The 21,367-nt window shown below is 41.1% G+C and overlaps 1 protein-coding gene across 1 annotated transcript; it reads left to right on the plus strand.

The window, feature by feature from the left end:
* The first annotated feature begins 19,463 nt into the window (after positions 1 to 19,463).
* Positions 19,464 to 20,958, plus strand: LOC113648196 (DNA-directed RNA polymerase II subunit RPB1-like). Its single transcript, XM_047815718.1, has 2 exons — positions 19,464 to 20,108; positions 20,425 to 20,958. Exons 1-2 carry the CDS (start codon positions 20,105 to 20,107, stop codon positions 20,907 to 20,909), a joined length of 489 nt encoding a protein of 162 aa, XP_047671674.1. The 5' UTR covers positions 19,464 to 20,104; the 3' UTR covers positions 20,910 to 20,958.
* Positions 20,959 to 21,367: the final 409 nt, after the last annotated feature.

Genomic DNA, 21,367 nt, shown 5'->3' on the forward strand with positions numbered 1-21,367 from the left:
TTTAGAACAGGAATGAACAGGTCTTATTAACAGGACTTCTAAACCCTTAATGTTATGTTGTGTTCTTCTGGGGAAACATTAAGGTTCTCTACAGACCACAGCATTAAAGAAGAACATAATGAGCACTAATATGGAGTTTGTACACTTACACACTTAATACACACACTTTTCGTCCTTCAGAAGGTCTTTAAGGGTTCAGTTGAATATTAAGCACTATTAGTCTTCAGAAAAGGAACCATTTCTGTTGTAAGGTTCTGCACAGAACCTTTAAGGAACAACCATTAAGTGTTGAATTTATTTCAGAGAGTTTATCTAAGCATTTATTTCTACTTTAATAGTGTATTAAACTGTCATGAAAATAAAGTGTCTACACAGTGTGTTTACAACAGAAAAAAAGGTTTTGTGTGGTTTTTAAAAATGCATTTATGTTTATTTGAGCACACACACACACACGCACACACACATACACACACACTCTCTCACACACACACACACACACAGACACACACACACTGACAGACACACACACGGACACACACACAGACACCCACATACACGCATACACACACAAAGACACAGACACACACATACACACACACACACACACACACACGGACACACACTTCTGATCTGATCAGAAGCTGTGGTATCTGAGGGTGGGAAAGAGAAGATAAGTTGTGTATCATCAGCATAGCAGTGGTATGAGAACCCATTTGAGGAAATAACTTCACCAAGAGACTGAGTATTCAATTCAATTTTATTAGTATAACACTTTTTACAATGGACATTGTCTCAAAGCAGCTATAGAGAACATAAACATAGCACAAAAGGTTATTATAAAGAATAATATAAAGATTAATAGAATGCAAAATTCAAGAATAATATTAGATGGATTTAGTTCACAATGTGTTTGTATTTATCCCCAATGAGCAAGTCTGAGGTGACTCAGGCAGCAGTGGCAAGGAAAAACTCCCTCAGATAGTAAAGGAAGAAACCTTGAGAGAAACCAGACTCATATGGGTGACACTGGAAAGTGTGATTATAAATATACAGTCAAACAGATGTTGTATAGATGCAAAAGATCACATGGAGTTCACATCTTTTTAGTATACAGAGTCTAACTGGAGCTGGTAGATCTCTAGATGCCTCAGGATTCACTGAGTCGGCCTCATCTCAGTGAAGATCCAAAATCTTCATCGCACGGAAGACAATCAGAGCTGGTACAATTTCTGGATGCCTCGGGATGAGTAGAAAGAGAGAAGCAGTGGAGAGGGATTAACATATCTGCTGTTCATAATATTTGCAAGTCTGATGTAATAGTGCACAATATTATGGGATGTATTATGTGTACGCCTGACTAAAGAGATGAGTTTTTAATCTGCTTTTGAACTGGCAAAGTGTGTCTGAGCCCCGAACACTATCAGAAAAACTATAACAAAGTTTGGGAGCTAAATAAGAACACGCTCTACCACCTTTAGTAGACTTAGATATTCTGGGAACTACCAGAAGTCCTGAGTTTTGTGATCTCAGAGAGCGTGAAGGATTATAACGTGTTAGAAGACTAGTTAGATACATGGGAGCTAAACCATTAAGAGCCTTGTGTGTAAGTAGCAGCAGTTTGTAATCAGTTCTAAACCTAACAGGTAGCCAGTGTAGAGATGATAAAATTGGGGTTATATGGTCATACTTTCTTGTCCTAGTGAGAACTCTGGCAGCTGCATTTTGGACTAACTGTAACCTATTTATTAAAGATGCAGGACAACCACCTAGTAATGAATTACAATAGTCCAGTCTAGAGGTCATGAATGCATGAATTAGCTTCTCAGCATCAGATACAGACAGGATGTTACTCAGCTTGGCAATGTTTCTAAGGTGGAAGAAGGCTGTGTTTGTAATATGGGTGATATGATTTTAAAGACAAGTTACTGTCTAATAAACACCCAGGTCTTTCACTGTCAAGCTACTAGTAACAATACATCCCTCTAAATGGAAGTTTTGAGAGGAATTGTGAGAGTTGGAATGGAATTGTGAGAGTTTCTGTGTACCGGTTTTTGGACCTATAGGTAGTATTTCTGTCTTATTGGAGTTTAACAACAGAAAATTGCAGCTCATCCAATCTTTTATCTCTCTAAGGCACTGAGTTAATTTGGACAATTCAGCTATTTCATCTGGTTTTGATGAGATATATATAACTGTGTATCATCAGCATAACAGTGGAAACTAATCCCATGTCTTCTAATAATGTTCCCTAATGGAAGCATGTATATCGAGAAAAGCAGAGGTCCTAGAACTGATCCTTGAGGGACCCCATAATTAACTGGCAATAAACTGGACGATTCACCATTTAATTCTACAAAATGGTATCGGTCAGACAGGTAGGATCTAAACCAGCTTAAAGCCTGACCATGAATACCTGTGTAATATTGTAAGCGATCTAGAAGAATGTTGTGGTCTATAGTGTCGAATGCAGCACTAAGGTCAAGTAGAACTAACAGTGACATACAGTCTTGGTCCGAAGCTAAGAGCAAGTCATTTGTAACTTTAACAAGTGCAGTTTCTGTGCTATGATGGGGCCTGAAACCTGACTGAAACTTTTCAAAGATATTGTTCTTCTGTAAGAAGGAGCTCAGTTGAACAGACACAACCTTTTCTTGTATTTTAGGCATAAACAGAAGATGTGAAATAGGTCTGTATAGTTTGGTAGTTCATTAGGATCTAAATTAGGTTTCTTAATGAGTGGCTTAATAACTGCCAACTTGAAAGATTTAGGGACGTGACCTAAAGATAGTGAGGAGTTAATAATATAAAGAAGAGGCTTCCCAGCTTTATATAACAATTCTTTCAGTAATTTAGTTGGGATGGAGTATAACACACAAGTTGTTGGTTTAGCTGTAGTAATAAGCTTATCTAACGCTTCCTGTCCTGTACTTATAAAGCACTGTAGTTGTGAGTGTAGAGTTTTAGGTGAGACTGGGTCACAAGGTGCTCTCATATGTTGAACATCATATGCTGAACTATTTTGTTCCTGATGATTTTAATTTTATCAGTAATTTAATTTAATTTTATTTAATCTCATAAAGTCCTCACTACTGAACTGTGATGGAATAGTGTGTTCAGATCTCTGGGTTTTTGCCACTGTGCTAAATAAAAACCTGGGATTCTTCTGGTTATTTTCTATGAGTTTGCTCAGGTGCTCAGAGCCCTAGCAGCTTTTAGAGCCTGTCTATATCAGGACATACTGTCCTTATACTCAATTCTAAAAACCTCTAATTTAGTTTTTCTCCACTTTCACTCGAGGTTACGGGTTTCTCTCTTGAGGGTGTGAATATGACTATTATACCACGCTGCAGGTGTTTTGTCTTTAACCTTCTGTAATTGGATGGGGCAACAGTGTCTAGTGTGCTAGTGAATATAGCGCCTGTGTTGTTAGTCATCTAGATGCTTTGTGTTTAAGGGTACAGTAAAACAGACAGATCTGGCAGGTTATTTTTGAATCTGTCTTTAGTGGTAGGAATAATAGTTCTACCCAGTCGATAACGTGGTGAGACACAGTTAGTCTGTTCTACAGGTAGTGTGCACAGTATGAGGTAATGGTCTGTGATGTCATCACTTTGAGGTATGATATCTATATCAGTGACTTCTATTCCGTGTGATTATTATTAAATCTAGTGTGTGATTAAGACGATGAGTTGCTCTTATAATGTTTTGTTTAAGCCCAAATGTGTTTAGTAGGTCCATTAATGTGAGTCCTAAAGCATTTTTTGTATCGTCAACGTGAATGTTAAAACTTCCTACAATTAACACTTTATCAAAATTAACCAATAGGTCTGAAAGAAAATCTGCAAACTCTCTAAGAAAATCAGTGTATCAAGAGGATAAGAGAGTCTTGTGGTTGACCGTATCAAACACTGCTGAAAGGTCAATTGAGGATAAGGATGGATGACAGTTTGGCTGATCTAGCAGCATGTAGTTTCTCAGAGACATCCAAAAGGGCTGTCTCTGTGGAATCAGCTGCTTTAAAGCCAGACTGGTTGGGATCTTGGAGGTTGTTCTGTGAGAGATAGACAGACAGTTGATTATAGACAATGCATTCAAGAATTTTTAAAAGAAACGAGAGAAGTGATACGGGTCTGTAGTTGCTGATGTCTGATGGATCCAGAGCAGATTTCTTTAGGATGGGACTAACCCTTGCTCTCTTGAGGGCAGAAGGTCTGGTGTGATGGTGTGGAGCACAGTGGAAGGGAGTGGATCCAATGGGCAGGTGGTAGGATTGCAGGACTGGTGAGTTGTAAAATCTCTTCTGCTGCTACAGTTGAGAAATGCAACAATGAAGGAGTGGGGAATCCAGACTATGAGATGTAAGTGCAGTCACACACACTCACACACACACACACACACACACACACACACGCACACACACACACACACACACACACACACACACACACACACACCACACACACACACACACACACACGATCACACAGACATACTCACACACACATTCAAGAACACACAGAGAGAAACAGACACCCACATACATGCATACACACAAACAGACACACACACTAACACAGACACACACACAGAGACACACAGACACACACTCACACAGAGGCACACAGACACACACACACACTCAGACACACACACAGACATAGACACACATACTCACACACACAGAGAGACACACAGACACACAGGGGTCTGTGGTCATGCCGTCAATCACTGGAACAGTCATGATGTGAGACATGCAGCTGCTTCTCAGTTTCCTAAAGAAAGTGTGAGTGTATTTACAGCAGTGTGTGTTGATGCTGCAGTCGTTTCAGCCAGTAAACAGGAAACCCTCACTGAGACCCTGCACCTCAGGCTGCACCTCGTTACTTCACTCACTGACCTCAGACCAGCTGTACGCATGCACTTCAGGCCAAAGTGCAATGTTGTGTAGGTGTGTAAGGTTGTGTAGATGTTTGAACTCTCAATCTAAGACCTGCTGTAGCTTCAATCCTCAGTTACTCAGAATAGAACGAGGTACAGAAACATGACCCTATGGTGCTGACAGTCACAATTCTGACACGATAATCACGTTCTTTTTTGTCCGAAATGATCATAACCCTATATTAAACTGGTGAAATGTTTATTTGTTTTCAGTGGAATAAGCTTTCTGGAGTTTCTGGAGTTTCCCGAGTCAATAACTCCTGAGCTAAACACTGTTACTCCATAAATAACACCTCTTTTCTATTGTAGCAATGTAGAGAGACAGCTACAACCACGTTTTGTGTAGTAACAGCGTAGTAATAGCTCTGGAGTTATTGACTCGGGAAACTCCAATCTGTGAATATGCGGCCATCTTTACATACTTGTAACCCGACGTTCGGGTTACAAGTCAGACTCTCTAACCATTAGGCCACGACTGCCAATTTTTGCTTGTTTGTTTATTTGCAATCATATTGTTCTTCCCTTCAGCTATGATAAAGACACATTTCTTTCCATTAATTGCCTGGATTACGTATGTATGTGTGGGCGGAGCTATCAATACAGGGGTGGGACCCATTTGGGTTAGGGGCGGGACCCATTTGGGGCGTGTTTGTTTTGGTGATTTCAAATATCAACATTGGCTTTCAAACATCGGAGACCCCACCTTTAATTTTGAACTCTAACACGATAACGTTTTTAAGAGCCGAACACAAATCACACCTCCTTCATGTAGTTCCAGTATTTTGATAAGTGGAGCCTTTTTTTAGCCCATGATTGGTCAGAGCCAGTGGAACTTTGGAACTCATGGGAGTAAGAAGTTTACATCAGATTTGTTAAATAAAGAACCAGATATTTATTCTTAAAGTGGATTTCTGATGTTTTTTTTTTGTTTGTTTAAATGTAAAATCAGTATCATGTGACTGTTGAATAACCTTTACTCATGACAGAGATTATTTGTGTGTCTGAGGCTGCAGGGCATCACTGAACTTCCTGTTCCAGGAAAGTTATGTTGCAGTGTGGGTGTTTTCTCAGAAACTGCTTAGGCTCACTGTGTCTATGAGGTGACCAACTCGACCAACAACAAAAGTTTCCTTTACTCGTGTGTGTGTCCTAAGTTTAATAATGAAGAGGTCTCCAGCTTTTGATGTTTTGCGTAGAATTAAATATTCAAATATCCAAAGCAAATATTAGACTTATAACATTCACCTGATCACCCGAATATTAAACCGCTTCCTGGTCAAGACATTTATGTCAGGACTCAGCCCGGACTTTGGCCATGTGCATCTGTTTATGTTTTGTGTCATGTGTCTGCCCCGCCCTTGTCTCTTCCTCCCCGCCTCTGCACACCTGTTCCTCATGTGTTAATTGTTGTCAGGATTTAGTCGAGCCATGTTGCCTTAAGGAGCGCGGAATCCTCTGTTGTGTTCTAGTCGTGTCTTCTGATGTCGTCTTTTGTCTGGTCTGGTATTGTCTGCGTCTTTGTTTCATGTTTTTTAGTTAATAAATCCTGTTTATTTTTTCGCTATCCTGCAGTTGGGTCTATTTTATCCCTGTGTACCTGATAGAAGTATTCCGCCACTTTAGGACCCAGCAGGATAGCTTCAGTCTGGACCGGCCTATTGTGGGATAATTTTTTTTTCTTCTCTGGACTTTTTTCTGACCTGAATTTAGTGGTTTTGTTGACATCGGTCCGCATTTTTTCGGTGAGGGACACCGCTCCGCTTCCGGTTTTCCGTGGAGGACATTGCCCTACTTCCTGTCCATGGGGGGTGATGCAGGCCTGTGTTTTGCCCCATTGATTTTTTTCGTTGATTTTTGCTCTGTAGAGGAGGAATTTTTTTTTTTCCTGCCCTACCTCCCTTTTTCTGGTTTCCAAGACGTGGTTCTGTCCACGGTTCTTTGGGGGTTGTGCTCGGACCTTCTGCTCGGCTGTGGACATTGCTCGGCCATTCTGCTCGGCTGTGGATGTCGCTCGGCCCTTCTGCTCGGCTGTGGACGTTGCTCGGTCCTTCTGCTCGGCCCTTCTGCTCGGCCCTTCTGCTCGGCTGTGGATGTCTCTCTGCCCTTTCTGGCTGCACCGCTGTGTGCCTCACTCCCCCCACCTGCCTCCCTACATGCCTCGCTTCCCCACCTGCCTCGCCATGTGCCTTGCTCCCCCACCTGGGCCTCGTCGGGACTGTCATTATGACGGATTGGCACGTCGGGAGCCGCACCTCGAGGGGGCGTACTGTAAGGACTCAGCCCGGACTTTGGCCAAGTGTATCTGTTTATGTTTTGTGTCATGTGTCTGCCCCACCCTTGTCTCTTTCTCCCTGCCTCTGCAAACGTGTTCCTCATGTGTTAATTGTTGTCAGTATTTAGTCGAGTATTTAAACCTCTGATTTTATCTGTGCTTTATCTTCTCCTTTGATTTTCTTGCACTAACAGAAACATGGATATACCCACAGAACACTGCTACACCAGCTGCTTTTTCCTCTGCTTATGCTTTCTCTCACTCACCATGAGAAACGGGCAGGGGTGGTGGTACAGATTTATTATTGTCAAGCAGATGGTGTTTTATACCTCTCCTCTTGAATCATTTAACCATCTCCTCTTTTGAATTTCATGTGAATTTCAGTCACATCTCCAATCAACCTTGTTTTCTTTGTTGTCTACCACCCTCCTGGTCCCCTAGGAGACTTCCTGGAAGAAATATACACACCTAAAGAAAGTGTGAGTGTATTTACGGCGGAGTGGGTTGATGCTGCAGTAGTTTCACCCAGTAAACAGGAAACCCTCACTGATGCCCTGCACCTCAGGCTGCACCTCGTCTCCTTCACTCAGTGACGTCAGACCTGCTTTAGCTTTAATCCTCAGTCACTCAGTACAGAACGATGTACAGAAACATGACGTGATGATGGATTTGATCAAAGATAATTATCTAGAATTTCTAAAAAAAATATGGTGCTCACAGTCACAAATCTGATGCGACAATCACATTCTTTTTTCTCCTAAATGATCATCACCCCATTTTAAACTGGTGATGTGGCTTTTTGTTTCTGTTAGATAACAAGCGATATTTTCCACTAACGTGGACCAATCAGATTAAAGAGCATGAAAGAGCTTCAGCAGCACGAGCCACTCAGCACCAAAGTTTGAGTCTCACTGCTGACTTCTGGATTTACTGTAAAGTCTGATGTTGTGTACAGATGCAGCAGCTCACTGCATGATCACTGTGTTGTTCTGGCAGACATCCACCAGGAGTGCTACAATGATCTTGTTCCCCCGCTCTGATGTAGTCTACTAACAATCATTTGTAGTCTTTACATTTACATTTACAGCATTTGGCAGACACCCTTATCCAGAGCGACGTACATAAGTGCTTAAATCTCTAACATTGAATACATTAATGCTGGTTCACAAGGTTACATACTTAAGATACCATGAGTTTAAAACATTTGTTCAAAGTTACAATGAAAAAGTGTCAAAGTTGTTGTTTTTTTTTTAATGCAAAAGATAAGGAAAGAAGTGCTAGATGAAGTGTTTCCTGAATAAGTAGGTCTCCAACTGCTGCTTGAAAATAGCCAGTGACTCAGCTGTCCGGACCTCTAGGGGAAGTTCGTTCCACCACCTTGGTGCCAGAACAGAGAAGAGTCTTGTAGTATACTTGCCTCTTACCCTGAGAGATGGTGGAACCATTCGAGCAGTGCTGGTAGATCGGAGGGTGTGGGGTGCAGTGCGAGGAATGATGAGGGCTTTGAGGTAAGAGGGAGCTGGTCCATTTTTGTCTTTGTAGGCCAGCATCAGTGTTTTGAATCGGATGCGTGCAGCTACCGGAAGCCAGTGGAGGGATTGCAGCAGCGGGGTGGTATGTGAGAACTTTGGTAGGTTGAAAACAAGCCGGCAGCTGCATTTTGGATCATTTGCAGAGGACGGATTGCGTTCATAGGTAGACCTGCCAGCAGTGTGTTGCAGTAATCCAGTCTAGAAATGTCAAGAGACTGAAGTACTTGAGCAGTCTGTGTGGACAAAAATGGCCGAATCCTTTTAATGTTGTAGAGAAGAAACTGACATTAGCAAGTCACATTAGCAACATGAGAGGAAAAGGACAGTTGACTGTCCTTGGTTACCATGGAGATCAGATCGTTGTGCAAGGATATAGCAAGATCATGACCTGGGGATGAATCACCTGGGATGAACAGCAGTTCAGTTTTGCTAGGATTGAGCTTTAACTGATGAGCAGTCATTCATGATGAAATTTCTGCCAGACAATGACGCATTGATCCACCAGGTGGCGCAGTGATCAGTGTAACAGCTGCTGGCATTAACCAATGAAATGTCTCTAAATTAAATGTAAACAAATTGCAGCAGAGAGAGAGAGACAGGCCGATCAGACACTCCCTTGATTTTTCACTTTACACTTTACTTTTTGTAGTCATAACAGTACACTATAAACCCTCTGCTCGGTTTTGTAATATCTTTTATGGTCTTTGATCTTAGGGCTTTTTTACATTTCTATTGTTAGAATTAAGCATTCCAGCTTTCACAGGGCACAGAGACACATCGTGCTGCCACTGTGAGCCAATACACAAATTTCAAGGGGCCATTAAGTCACAGACAAATGCCTGGCTTGACTATTGTATCAATGCCAGGCCATTAACATGTACAGTAGATGTAACGATCGTAACATCTACAATGTAGTGATGGGAACTATTCATTGCGCTGAGCCACATCTTTCTACAATACATGTAGAAAGTCACAGTGTTGGAAAACGAGTCTGTCAAATTGACCCGGTCACTTAAAATCAAGACAAATGAAAGTAACTTTTATTTGTTTTTAAACCAAAAATGAACACAACAGCCAACCACAATATAATATTGACAATATGAACACATATATATTTATATGTAGGTCGCCACATCGCACATGTGATGTGTCTTTACATGGTCTCCATACACACTATGCACATGACACAATGTAAAGAAATACAAACATTTATACAGTGGGTAGAAATGAAGAAGGTGCATATGTGGGTATCTACACAGTATATGAGGGACATGGTATCACAGTGTGGTCCCTGCAAATGGTCATTTGTACAGACCACGCTGTGATATGGTTAACATGTTAGTCTTGCCATCATCAGATGGCTGCAGACCTGGCTGCTTCTTCCTCTTTCTTTTCCCCCAGTAACAACCTGGAAAGAAGAGGATGATGATTAGTGTGTTTTATTGCTGATCCCAAGACACAAACAACATACATTCATAAACATACTCCACTGTACACATGCTCAGAGACGCTCTCGCATGTGCTGCTTTCAGCATTTTTGCAAAGTGCTCATGAGAAAAGTTTTTCCCTTGTTAGGGCAGTAAGAAATTATTGTTGTTACTGGCTGTTCTGAACAGTATGTGAAGACAAACATGGACTTTCTCTTTAGATGCTCGTGGCCCAGGTTGTAGTTTGTGAACAAATAGTTACAGGTTATGTTGTTCCAATCAAAAGTCATAACAAAACTGCATTTTTGCACCTTATAGATTATGTCAAGACAATATAGGAGAGTGTGAGACATGTCTCACAGCTGCAAACAAAAAAGTCCTACAGTATATGACATTTAACCCTACAGTACTCTAACCCTACGACTGTAGGGAGGGTTGCAAATATGTAATGTTCACCAATTTTATTTTACATGTTGAGGAAGTTTTAAGCAGAAAAAATACTTTTAACTATTTGTTTAAGTTTATTAAAAACTTGTAGGTCAATTTGACCTGCAACATACTGTAATAAGAGGGTTAAAGTCTAAACAGGTCCTATATGCATGTCCTGAAAATATCTTGTCCTCGGTTCAAATCACGCTCTTGGCATACAGTATATTTGTCTTAGTTTTCATTTTGGTAAGTAAAAACACATCAAATTTTTAAGAATGCTTGATGGTAATAAATGATCCAAAATCAATCTTTTTTAATTTAAGCATAATATGTCTGTGAAGATTCTCAGTCATCCAGGTGTTTTCTGAAAGTTTTCTGTTGTTCTCAAGGCACATCATTCTCCCAGAAGACAGAACAGTAGAAGGAGGATGGTGAGAACATTGCTGATAACACCCAGCTCTGCTCCCCTAGTAAGCATAACAAAGGGGTGTTCTCTCCCTCACGTCTCACAGACAGATACTGTAATTCAATCTGCAAACTCTGGTATTCACCTCCTGAAAATCTGAGGATTCCTATTAAAACTGATGTCTCTAATAGTGCAGTGTTGTTACGCTTGGTGATGCATGTTTTAATATATATTTAATAAAAACTGACTTTAATTTGCACAAGTTCAAAAGTGTACACAGTGTCACCAAACACAACATCCACCTGTGTGTCTGTCTCTCTCCAGTGTGTGATAATGACATTAAAGTTTCAGGTCCTTCCTACTATCTTCCTGCTGGACAGGTAGTGTTTGTGAGCAAAGCCCCATCTTCTGGTTGTGCCCTGGAATTGCATTACAACAACTAAAAATGGGGGGTAGCTACATTAGAATAGTCACAAGTCCTTGATTGCCTGTAGAGAGGGGGGCTCATGACAACCGCCTGATAAACGTGTGATGAATGCCTGACTAGGCGTAGGAAACAAACGATTTTGAGCCGCTACATCTGTAGGTGTGTGAAGTTGTGTAGAAGTTTGCACACCTCCTCAGTGGAGTGTAAAGTCTGACGTTGTGTTGCAGGTGTTGTGTTCTGCAGTCAGAAGAGGATCTCTGGAGCAGAAGTGGAGATGAGAGTCAGACCAGGAGACGACATCACTCTCTACTGTGACTGAGTTTGGAAAGCTGGATTTTATCTGGTGTGGTTTAGAAACTGTTCAGAAGAAGATCATCCTACTGTTAAGATCTTACTTGCTGATATGATAGATGGTGAAATATTAGGTGGTGATTTTAAACGTTATTCATAACAAGGATGCCACGTACCCCCTGGATGTGTATTGTCATGGTAACAGATCCAGTCGACTTTCTGTATTTGGTAAGATTGTGTCCTATTCATTATTCTGGAGTTTCAGACATTTGTAGCTCTTGCTGTTTGAAACTTGTGTTTCACTCTGTGTGTGTGTGTGTGTGTGTGTGTGTGTGTGTGTGTGTGTGTGTGTGTGTGTGTGTGTGTGTGTGTGTGTGTGTGTGTGCAGAACCCTGTCACAGTGTATCAGAGGAGAGTGTAAGCTGTGTAAGCTGGAGTCAGGTGTTCAGTGTGTGTGTTGTGTGTGTTCTCCTCTCCTCACTCCTCTCCTCCATCTGTGTGTACTGCGTCTGCACAAACACCACTAAAGGTACTCACCCACTCGCTCTCCTCACTAACACTCATTCAGGAACTGAACACAGGAAGTACATCTTCTCTTCATCATCCAGGAGGTGTCTCTACTCACCTGTCAGTCATTTTGTGCTGAATCATAGGGGCGTGGCTTTAGACAGACTGATTTAAATAATCTTTCTAAATAGTGTCACTACTTTAAGATGACATTCTTTCATTCACATCGAGAGTCAAAGCTGATCTGACAGGAAGTGACAAAAGGACGACTCTGAGACGTGAAGAGGTCAGAGACGATGAGGTTTGTTACGCCTCACTGGACATCCAGAAGCTCGAGAGGAAGAAGATGAAGAGGAAGAAAAGAATTCAGCACTTTGATTTCAGCACATACTCAGAGGTCAGAACTGAGAGAACTGAGAGATTCTGAGGAGGCGTTAATGAATTCTGAACTTTCTGTTACATCACAGTGTTTTATTCTGATCAACTGTTTTTACTTCCTATATGACTTTCATCCTAATGAGAGTAATTAATTTGAGATTCTTGCTGCTTGTGCTTTATGGTTTTATTACTGATGTCTGATTCATTATTTGTCTTTGTATTATATAATGAACTAGATTAAAATGTTGCAGCAAGATTTATATCAAAGTATGTAAAGTATATCAGAATATGCTGATAAATAAAAAAATAAAACATTATTTTCCCTTTTTATTTTCTATTTGTGAAATTCTCTGGTGAAGACGAGTCATGTAAATTAATTGTGAACGTTTTAAGAGCCAAACACAAACACAAATCACACCTCTGTCATGTAGTTCCAGTATTTTGATAAGTGGAGCCTTTTTTTTAGCCCATTATTGGTCAGAGCCAGTGGAACTTTAAACTCATGGGAGTAAGAAGTTTACATCAGATTTGTTAAATAAAGAACCAGATATTTATTCTTAAAGTGGAATTCTGATGTTTTTTTTATTTGATAAAATTCTAAATCAGTATCATGTGACAGTCAAATAACCTTTACTCATGACAGAGATTATTTGTGTGTGTCCGAGGCTGCTCCAGGAAAGTTATGTTGCAGTGTTTGTGTGTGTGTGTGTGTGTGTGTGTGTGTGTGTGTGTGTGTGTGTGTGTGTGTGTGTGTGTGTGTGTGAAGGTGTGTGTGTTTTCTCAGAAACTGCTTAGGCTCATTGTGTCTATGAGGTGACCAACTCTAACCACAAGTTTCCTTTACTCATGTGTCCTAAGCATAATAATGAAGATGCCTCCAGCTTTTGATGTTTTTCTTATAATTAAATATTCAAATAACCAAAGCACATATTAGACATAAAATTCAAAAGTAAATGAATGTAACACGCCGACCTGATCGCCCCAATATTAAACCGCTTCCTGGTCAAGACATTTAAGCCACGTGCATGCCAGGGTTTAGTGTAAAGTCTCAGTCTAACTACATACCGCTGTTGCTATGTCTTCTTGTGTTGTTTGCTATGTTTATGAACTGTGCTTTGTTCTCTGTGGCTGATTCTCAATTTTGTGATTTAGAGTTTGCCGTCATTGTCCTCGTTGCTGTTCATACTGTGTGCTTTAATTCTCTTTATTTAAATATACTGAGGTTCCTGACTTTTGACTATCTGCTTAACTCACTTCATTCTAGAGTTGTGTGATTTGAATTTTGTTTTATCCTATAGCATAGTTGATCTTATTGTGTTGGTCTTTGCTTAGTTGTTCTCTCAGCTGATTAATCAGGAGTAGTGTCAGTCTCCCTTAAGGTGTGAATTATTGGCAGGGCTTACTCATTTAAATTAAAGGTTTGTAAGTATCTCTCTAACGCATTGTAAACAAGTGTTTAGTACTGCTTGATATATTCTACCATAGATACCTGGGAAAGTGGAATGATGATTCCCTGTCAGAGAAGAACAGCATTTCCAGCACCGGAAAACAAGTTGAAGAGTGGCTGAAGAAGATCAACAAGACTGGCCTGCCTGAGAAATACAAGTTCTGGATTTACCAACACAACCTGCTCCCAAGATTCATGTGGCTCCTCACTGTATATGAGGTGCTTCTACCAACAGTAGTGCAACAGTATGGTTGGGAATACCCCCGAGCTTTACATCCTTGGGGCTTTACATGAGGTCAGGCCAGCTCCAGTTTCCCCCGTCATCAGTGGTGGAGGAGTTTAAAGTCGCCAAATGCACTGTCCCTGACATATGTGGACTCTCAAGACCAACTTACCAGGGAAGCAGGAATTAGAACAAGATCAGGCCGCAAGTGGGCCGCCAGCACAGCAATTAATCAGGCAGAATGTTTGCTTATGACCAAAGATATTATTGGAAACCCATGTACCGGAAGGCAGGGTCTAGGAACATCACATTTCCATAAGTGGTCAAAGTCCACTCTTAGGGAGAACCATGATCCAGGATGAAGTTTGAAACCTTGAGGAAGAAACAAGAAGAGCAAAATCCATCGAGCTTGCAACTCAAGGTGCCTGGACGAGGTGGAACCTCCCCAAAAAGACAATCACATAGAGTGAAATGTGGCGACTGGAGCCCTTCCATATATCCTTTCTACTCCGAGCAGTGTATGACACCTTACTAACCCTAGTCAATTTTCCTAGTCAAGGTTATGTGGTGGGAGAGGAAAAATGGCCGCACATTCTGTCAGAGTGTAAGACCGCATTGACACAGGGGAGATACAGGTGGTGCCATGACAAGGTGTTGGCAGTGCTCGCAGACATCCTGGAGCAAGAAAGGAGGAAGAAACAACCAGCCAAATTAAGACCATTACTGAGCACCATTGCCTTTCTGAAAGAAGTACAAAGACCTGTCATCCACAGCCAAGCCAATCAGAACCTTCTGCAGTCAGGCAAGGGATGGGAAATGAAGTTTGACCTAGGGAGGAAGCTCCACTTCCCCGAGGCAGTACTGGCTACAACTCTAAGGCCCAATATCATCACGTGGTCTCCGGAAGGAAGGAAGATCATCCCGGTGGAGTTGAGGGTGCCGTGGGAGGAGGGCTGTGAGGAGGCTGCAGAGAGGAAAAGAGCCAAATACCAGAAAATTGGTGAAGGCTGCCGATACAAAGGGTGCACATGTTGGCTGATGACGGTGGAAGTCGGATGTTGTGGATTCCCAGCTCAATCTGTGTGGAATCTATAGACAAAGGTTGGACTGAGAGGCCACGTGAGGAAAGCAGCCATTCGTAAGCTGGGGAAGTGGCAGAGAGAGCCTCCTGTTGGCTCTGGCATAAGAGAGAGGAAACAAGCTGGAAACTTGGAAGATAGGGGCAGTGACCTGGCCAGTCACTGCTGACCCACCAACTGGAGGAAAACACCCAGTGAAGGTTGGGGACCACCTGACGACCTCACCTCCAGCCCAAGGCTTGATCCATTAGCAATGGATATATGTTAGCATCGTAGATGTATTATATAACCATACCTTAAATCTCACTCTTGGTTGACTGCAGATATGTGACTCAAACCCATCTCTGTACTCAATTCCTACTGTCGCAGATGCTCTAGTCTACAGAGCAGAGGTCACAATCCCAGTAACCACATTTACCCTCTTCTTTTGTGTGAGTCTCAGATTATTTGTGTTAGTTTGGGCTCTGGAATTGCCAGTCTGTTGTAAAGAAAGCTGATTTTATCTCAGCTTTAGCTTCTCACTACTCATTTGATTTTCTCGTGCTAACAGAGACATGGATATCCCCACAGAACACTGCTACACCAGCTGCTTTATCCTCTGCCTATGCTTTCTCTCACTTGCCATGAGAAACAGGCATGGGTGATGGTACGGGTTTATTGTTGTCAAGTAGATGGTGCTTTACACCTCTCGTCTTGTCTCATTTAACCTCTTATGGACCTCCGCCTATATCCATTGTCCAACAAAAAGTGGTACAGCTCCCACATACTTTGACACACAGGGGTGAGCCTGGTCTCATTTGAAAGAAGAGATTCTCTAGTTTCAGAAACTAGTTTGATTCTCAGATTGATTCTAGGCCTTACTGGCACAAAGTTACAGGGGTTTGAATGCAGATTTTCCTGTCCGCCTGGGTTGTTTTTCTGATAAACTGATTAATCTTATTTTTCTGGAACATGTTAGGGACAAACCAACAAATGAGAGTCATAGCCACATGTCTTGGCTTTCACCAAAAAAAATTCAAGTCAAAAGACACAAAAATGGATTTTATATGAATATTTTTCTACGGCCCTGGTCGTCGGGTGCAGCGTTTTTGTGTACTTGTTTACTATATAACTTTGAAATAAAAGGCTGCAGGCTCAGTCTGACAAGCCATAAATAAGCCTAGACTCTCTCTCTATCAATCTGGTGTGAAAACAGGCCTGTAACTTGACACCCTGAGCTGTGAGAGGGACAAAAGGTCAGGGATTACGCAAGAATTCTTCTGCGCATCCAGTTCACGCAGACACAGGCAAAGAACATACGGCATGTCATATACCGTTGGAATCGTCTGCTTATTGGCTAAACGGCTGTATAGGTCCCAGCCCATTTCATTGCTATTGGAAGGAGTAATTGTCAGTCAAATGCGGGTTCCCAAAAATTATTGGTCATGCCACCATTGGCTTCTCAGCCGTCTATCTCTGCCATACAAGCACCGATTGGCTCAAATGAGGGCTTATTTGATTCGTTAGGACCTGGGCTATAAATATGACATAGACTTTGAATTTTTGAATATCCCAATTAGGAGTTAGAACGGCAAAACGAGATGATGGTGCACTTCTGTTTCCAGTTTTCAGAACACTAACGGAATATTTGCGACGCGACCAGAGCGTTTTGGATTAAAAGGCTTACAGTTATTTCAATTCCTTGGACCTGTGTGGATTTTTGTGGATTATTTGTGTTGGAATATATTACCCCAGTGAAGAAAGAGACGCGTCTAAAGGTAAGGGAAAAACCGGTCTAGCGCCACCTAGGTCAGTTTTATCCGAAATTTTTTTCTAATTGTATGAAGGCTGTGAATCATATTGTGCTTTGTGTGTGGGCTTAAAAATTATTGAGAGTATAAACTTTACTAGGTAAATAGGTTTTTTCGTGTTTTTGGAGGATTTGATGCTTTAAAGTTGAATTGAAGCTTGTTTCTGGGTCATCCCCTAGTGGTCACTTCTACTTCCGTGCCATGTATGGCACAGGGCCCGTAAGAGGTTAAAACTGTAGTGCTAAAGAAACAGCAAGAAAGTGTGTGGCTAGGTGGCAGGGCAGCTGAAGGTGTGCCACAACTGATGGTCCAATCAGGAGCTCCCTAACTCTTCAGCCTCTGGGAGAAGATTTCTGGAAGAAGCCTGGGTCAGCAGAAGGGAAAGGTAAGTGGTAAAAACCCCACAACTAACATTTTGTTGAATAACTTAGTAAAACAATTAAGGGTTGTTCTTTTGTGGGTTGAATCCTTAAACATTCAGTGCAGAACCCTACAAAAGAAATGGTTTCTTTTCTAGAGAATGTTTAATATTCCACTGAACCCTATAAAATCCTCTGAAAAACCACAAGTGTGTGTATTAAGTGTGTGGTACAAACTCCAAATTACTGCTCAATATTTTCTTCTTAAGAGCCAGAACCTGGCAGGAGTTTACCATTTAGCTTCATGGAACAAATTATTTAAGGTTCCCCAAAGGAACACAAAGAAGAACTAAGGCCTACTCATTCCTGTTCTAAATTATTATATAAAATCACAGGAAAATCACTCTGTGATTCTGTATGGAAAACTAATGCCTGTAAAAGGTGATGTGACACACTACATTCTGGCCTCTAACTGGAGCAGTCCATTGAGTAGTTAAAGAAGGCTCCACAAAATACCGGAACTAAAAACAGATTACTGGATGGGAACATGCCCCTAATTCTAGCCAAATCAAACCTTATTATTTTGTACAACAAGCAGATTCTGGAAGACCCTGTCGGAACTCAGAGCCCGCCTCTGAGTGGACACATCGCAGGGTGAACCGCACTTTTAGACTTTTAGTCGAATATTGAAAATTGAATACTATTTAAATTAACTATTTAAGTATTTACTATTAAATTAACTATTTACATTAAATATTAAACAATTTATCTAAACTAAATTTTACTGTTACACTATAATTGATACAAATTAAACAATGAGAAGACTTTCCAAACCTGAATGAGAATGAGCAAACTTCTTTATTGCCGCCAATCAGCCAACAATTCCATTGAGCTCAAAGAAAAATCTCTAAATCAAAAGTAATCAAATGAAAAACCTCAAGCGAGCATCCCCCTGCAACCCAAAGAGTTCGAACACAAAAAAAGCAAGCAAGCAAGAGCCCTCTCCAAAGGAAATCTCCTCAATATATACCCTGGCACCTCTAGGTGCCTTCTATACATTCAGGTAATCCCTCCTTTCTAAATTCCCCTTACTTTGCAGAATACACAATAAGACTTCCCCTTATTTCCCAGAAAAACAAGTCTGCCCTTTTGCCCTTTTAATTGATCAGAAAAACAAGTCTGCCCTGTTGTTTTTCCCGCCTTACTTCTGCATTGTTATTAAAAAATATGCTTCGCTTGTTAAAAAAAGTTGTTAAAACTGTGCTCCAGAGATCTTCTTGTCTCTTCTTATTCTTATTCTTATTAGTTATTTTGCCACTCAATCTTCCATAACACAGACGTTTTGTGTATTAATCCTCTTTTACAGCTACAATGAGTAAGTCTTATTTCATTTCTTGATATTGTATATGATTTCTACTGATTATATAATTGATTGATTATATGTTAGCTTTATGAGTTTGAATTATGATAAAAGTTCTTGATTATATTGGTTATGTTGTATTGCTGTTTTTGCTAAGCCTTTGCTGTTATAATGTTGCTTTGTATATAAGTGGAGTTCTATGTTGACTCCTTAAGCTTACTAAACCTATGAGCTGAACATTGTTATGATCTCAGTCTGTCCCAGACTGGGCTTGCACGCACATGCATATTTTAAGCCTTAGTTTCTCTATTTCCACTAAAGGTCAGTGTCGGAACTCAGAGCCGGTCTCCAAGTCGACACATCACAGGGTGTCCTCTTCTCTTAGGCTTTTAGTTAAATTTCACTGTTAACTCTATAATTACTACAAAAGAAACTGAGAAAACTCCTCAGGCCTGGATGAGAATGAGCAAACTTCTTTATTGTGGTCAATCAGCCAACAAATTGTAGTTGCCAAATTCAAAGTATCAAATTGCCAAATTTAATAGTAACAAATTATTGCCAAATTAAAAGTAACAAATTACCAAATTCAAAGTAACAAATTAAAACCCATAAGGGCATGTCATGCCAAATCAATCAAGAAAGAAACAAAAACTCTCGCGACGTCCTTGCGAAAATAAAAACAACCCCCAACTGGCCCGCTCGCCCCGGATATATATATATCCTAACACTCCTCGCCCCCGCTTCGTTTCCCACTATTTTTTGGAGTCCCAGGTGCCATATCACCTGTTTTTATCGGCATTACCCACTATGTTCTCTAAACACCCGGACCCAATTTCCCCTGATTTCCCATTACCTTTCACCCATATGCCCATTTATGGATTTTCCTTCCTTTAGTTCTCAGGGCCTAGGACTGTGGCCCCCTGTTTTTTTTCCATTCTACCTAACATGTTTTCGCTATGGGCCAAGGTCTGAGACCCATGGTCTTCTTCATTTTCCATAACAATTCATGAGCTACGGTCTGGGAACAATGGTTTTTTCCATTCTACCTAACATGTTATCGCTATGGGCCAAGGTCTGAGAACCACTGTCTTTCCCATTTTTCATAACAAGTTTACATTTGTTATTACAAATGTGCACAAAAAGGGGCTCCATTCCCTCGTCAAAGTTACATTTGCCATTTGCTTCTGAGTCTTTTACGACAGACATCTGCCCTGAGGAGTAAACCTGCATTCAACTAAAATGAGTAAGTTTCCCTTTTGCTATCTTCTCCTGTATATGATGTTTTCTGATTATATTCACTCTATGAGTCTATTTTATGTCACATGATATTATGTAAAAAGGCTCTTACCTATTCGTCATTCTATAACATTACTATTGTTAAGCTATTGCTGCTGTAATATTGCTTGTGTACAAGTGGAGTTCTTTAACTTCTCAAGCCTGTTAATTGTTTATGATCTCAGCCTGTCTTTTTATCCCCTGGCTGGGCTTGCTAACATATACATATCTCAAGCTTCATTTCCTCTATCTCTACTAAGTCAGTTACTCTTTTCTCTCCTTAGATCCTTCACCTCCAGGTCGGTCAATTCAGCCTGGCTACACCCGCCGGGACCCTCGTCCTTCTCCCTATCCAAGACCTGCGCCTGCTGACCCCATGGCCGGCTATCGCCGCTTCCAACTGCGTCATATCATCTCTGAGCTCACTACGCTTCTGGAACAGCTCATTTCTCCTGAACTGCCTGCGCATGCTTATCTGCCATCCCCTATTATGAGAAATCCTCCTGTTCTCATGTCCTCCTCTCAAACCACTCTGGTAAACCTCGTGGACAGGGGATCTCAAACTGATGGCTGTCCTCATGCTCACCCTTGCACCCGTGAGCCTGGAACTCCCGGCTCCCCCCCTCCTTATGCCTATGTTCGTCCCCTCTCTCCCACCTTTCCATCTTCTCCCTCTGATTCTAACCCTGCGTCTCCAGATTACACTCCTGAATCTCCAGATTACACTCCTGGATCTCCAGATTACACTCCTACTACTCCCCTTTACTAAGGCCTAATAAAAACACCTTAATAATAATAATAAATCACCTTCTATCCACCCTCTGACTCAAGTGTGGTTATTTGGTTATTTTATTCTCTAGTTATATATTACCTTAAGATTATTACAACATCTGGGGTTTATCCCCATGTGTCTTATGACTCCAATCATAATCGCCTTAAGGCATGTCTCTCTGTTTTTTACTGCTGGGTTCTGGGATTTTTCACAACATTATTCCCCCCTGTGAGACTGTACAGTCTCACAAAATCTATGTCGCTGTGTTCTAGACAATATAAACCCACTAACCCATATATCTATCTAATCACGACGACCTTCACCCCAACGTCTAATAAACCATAAACCAAAACCTTATTTCCCCTCAACAAAAACGAACATAACATAAACATAAAACAAAACATTATTCCCCTACATCAAAAAACATACATAACACAAACATAAAACAAAACATT

The sequence above is a fragment of the Tachysurus fulvidraco genome, chromosome 7 (assembly GCF_022655615.1).
Source record: "Tachysurus fulvidraco isolate hzauxx_2018 chromosome 7, HZAU_PFXX_2.0, whole genome shotgun sequence".
Classification (NCBI taxonomy): Eukaryota; Metazoa; Chordata; class Actinopteri; order Siluriformes; family Bagridae; genus Tachysurus; species Tachysurus fulvidraco.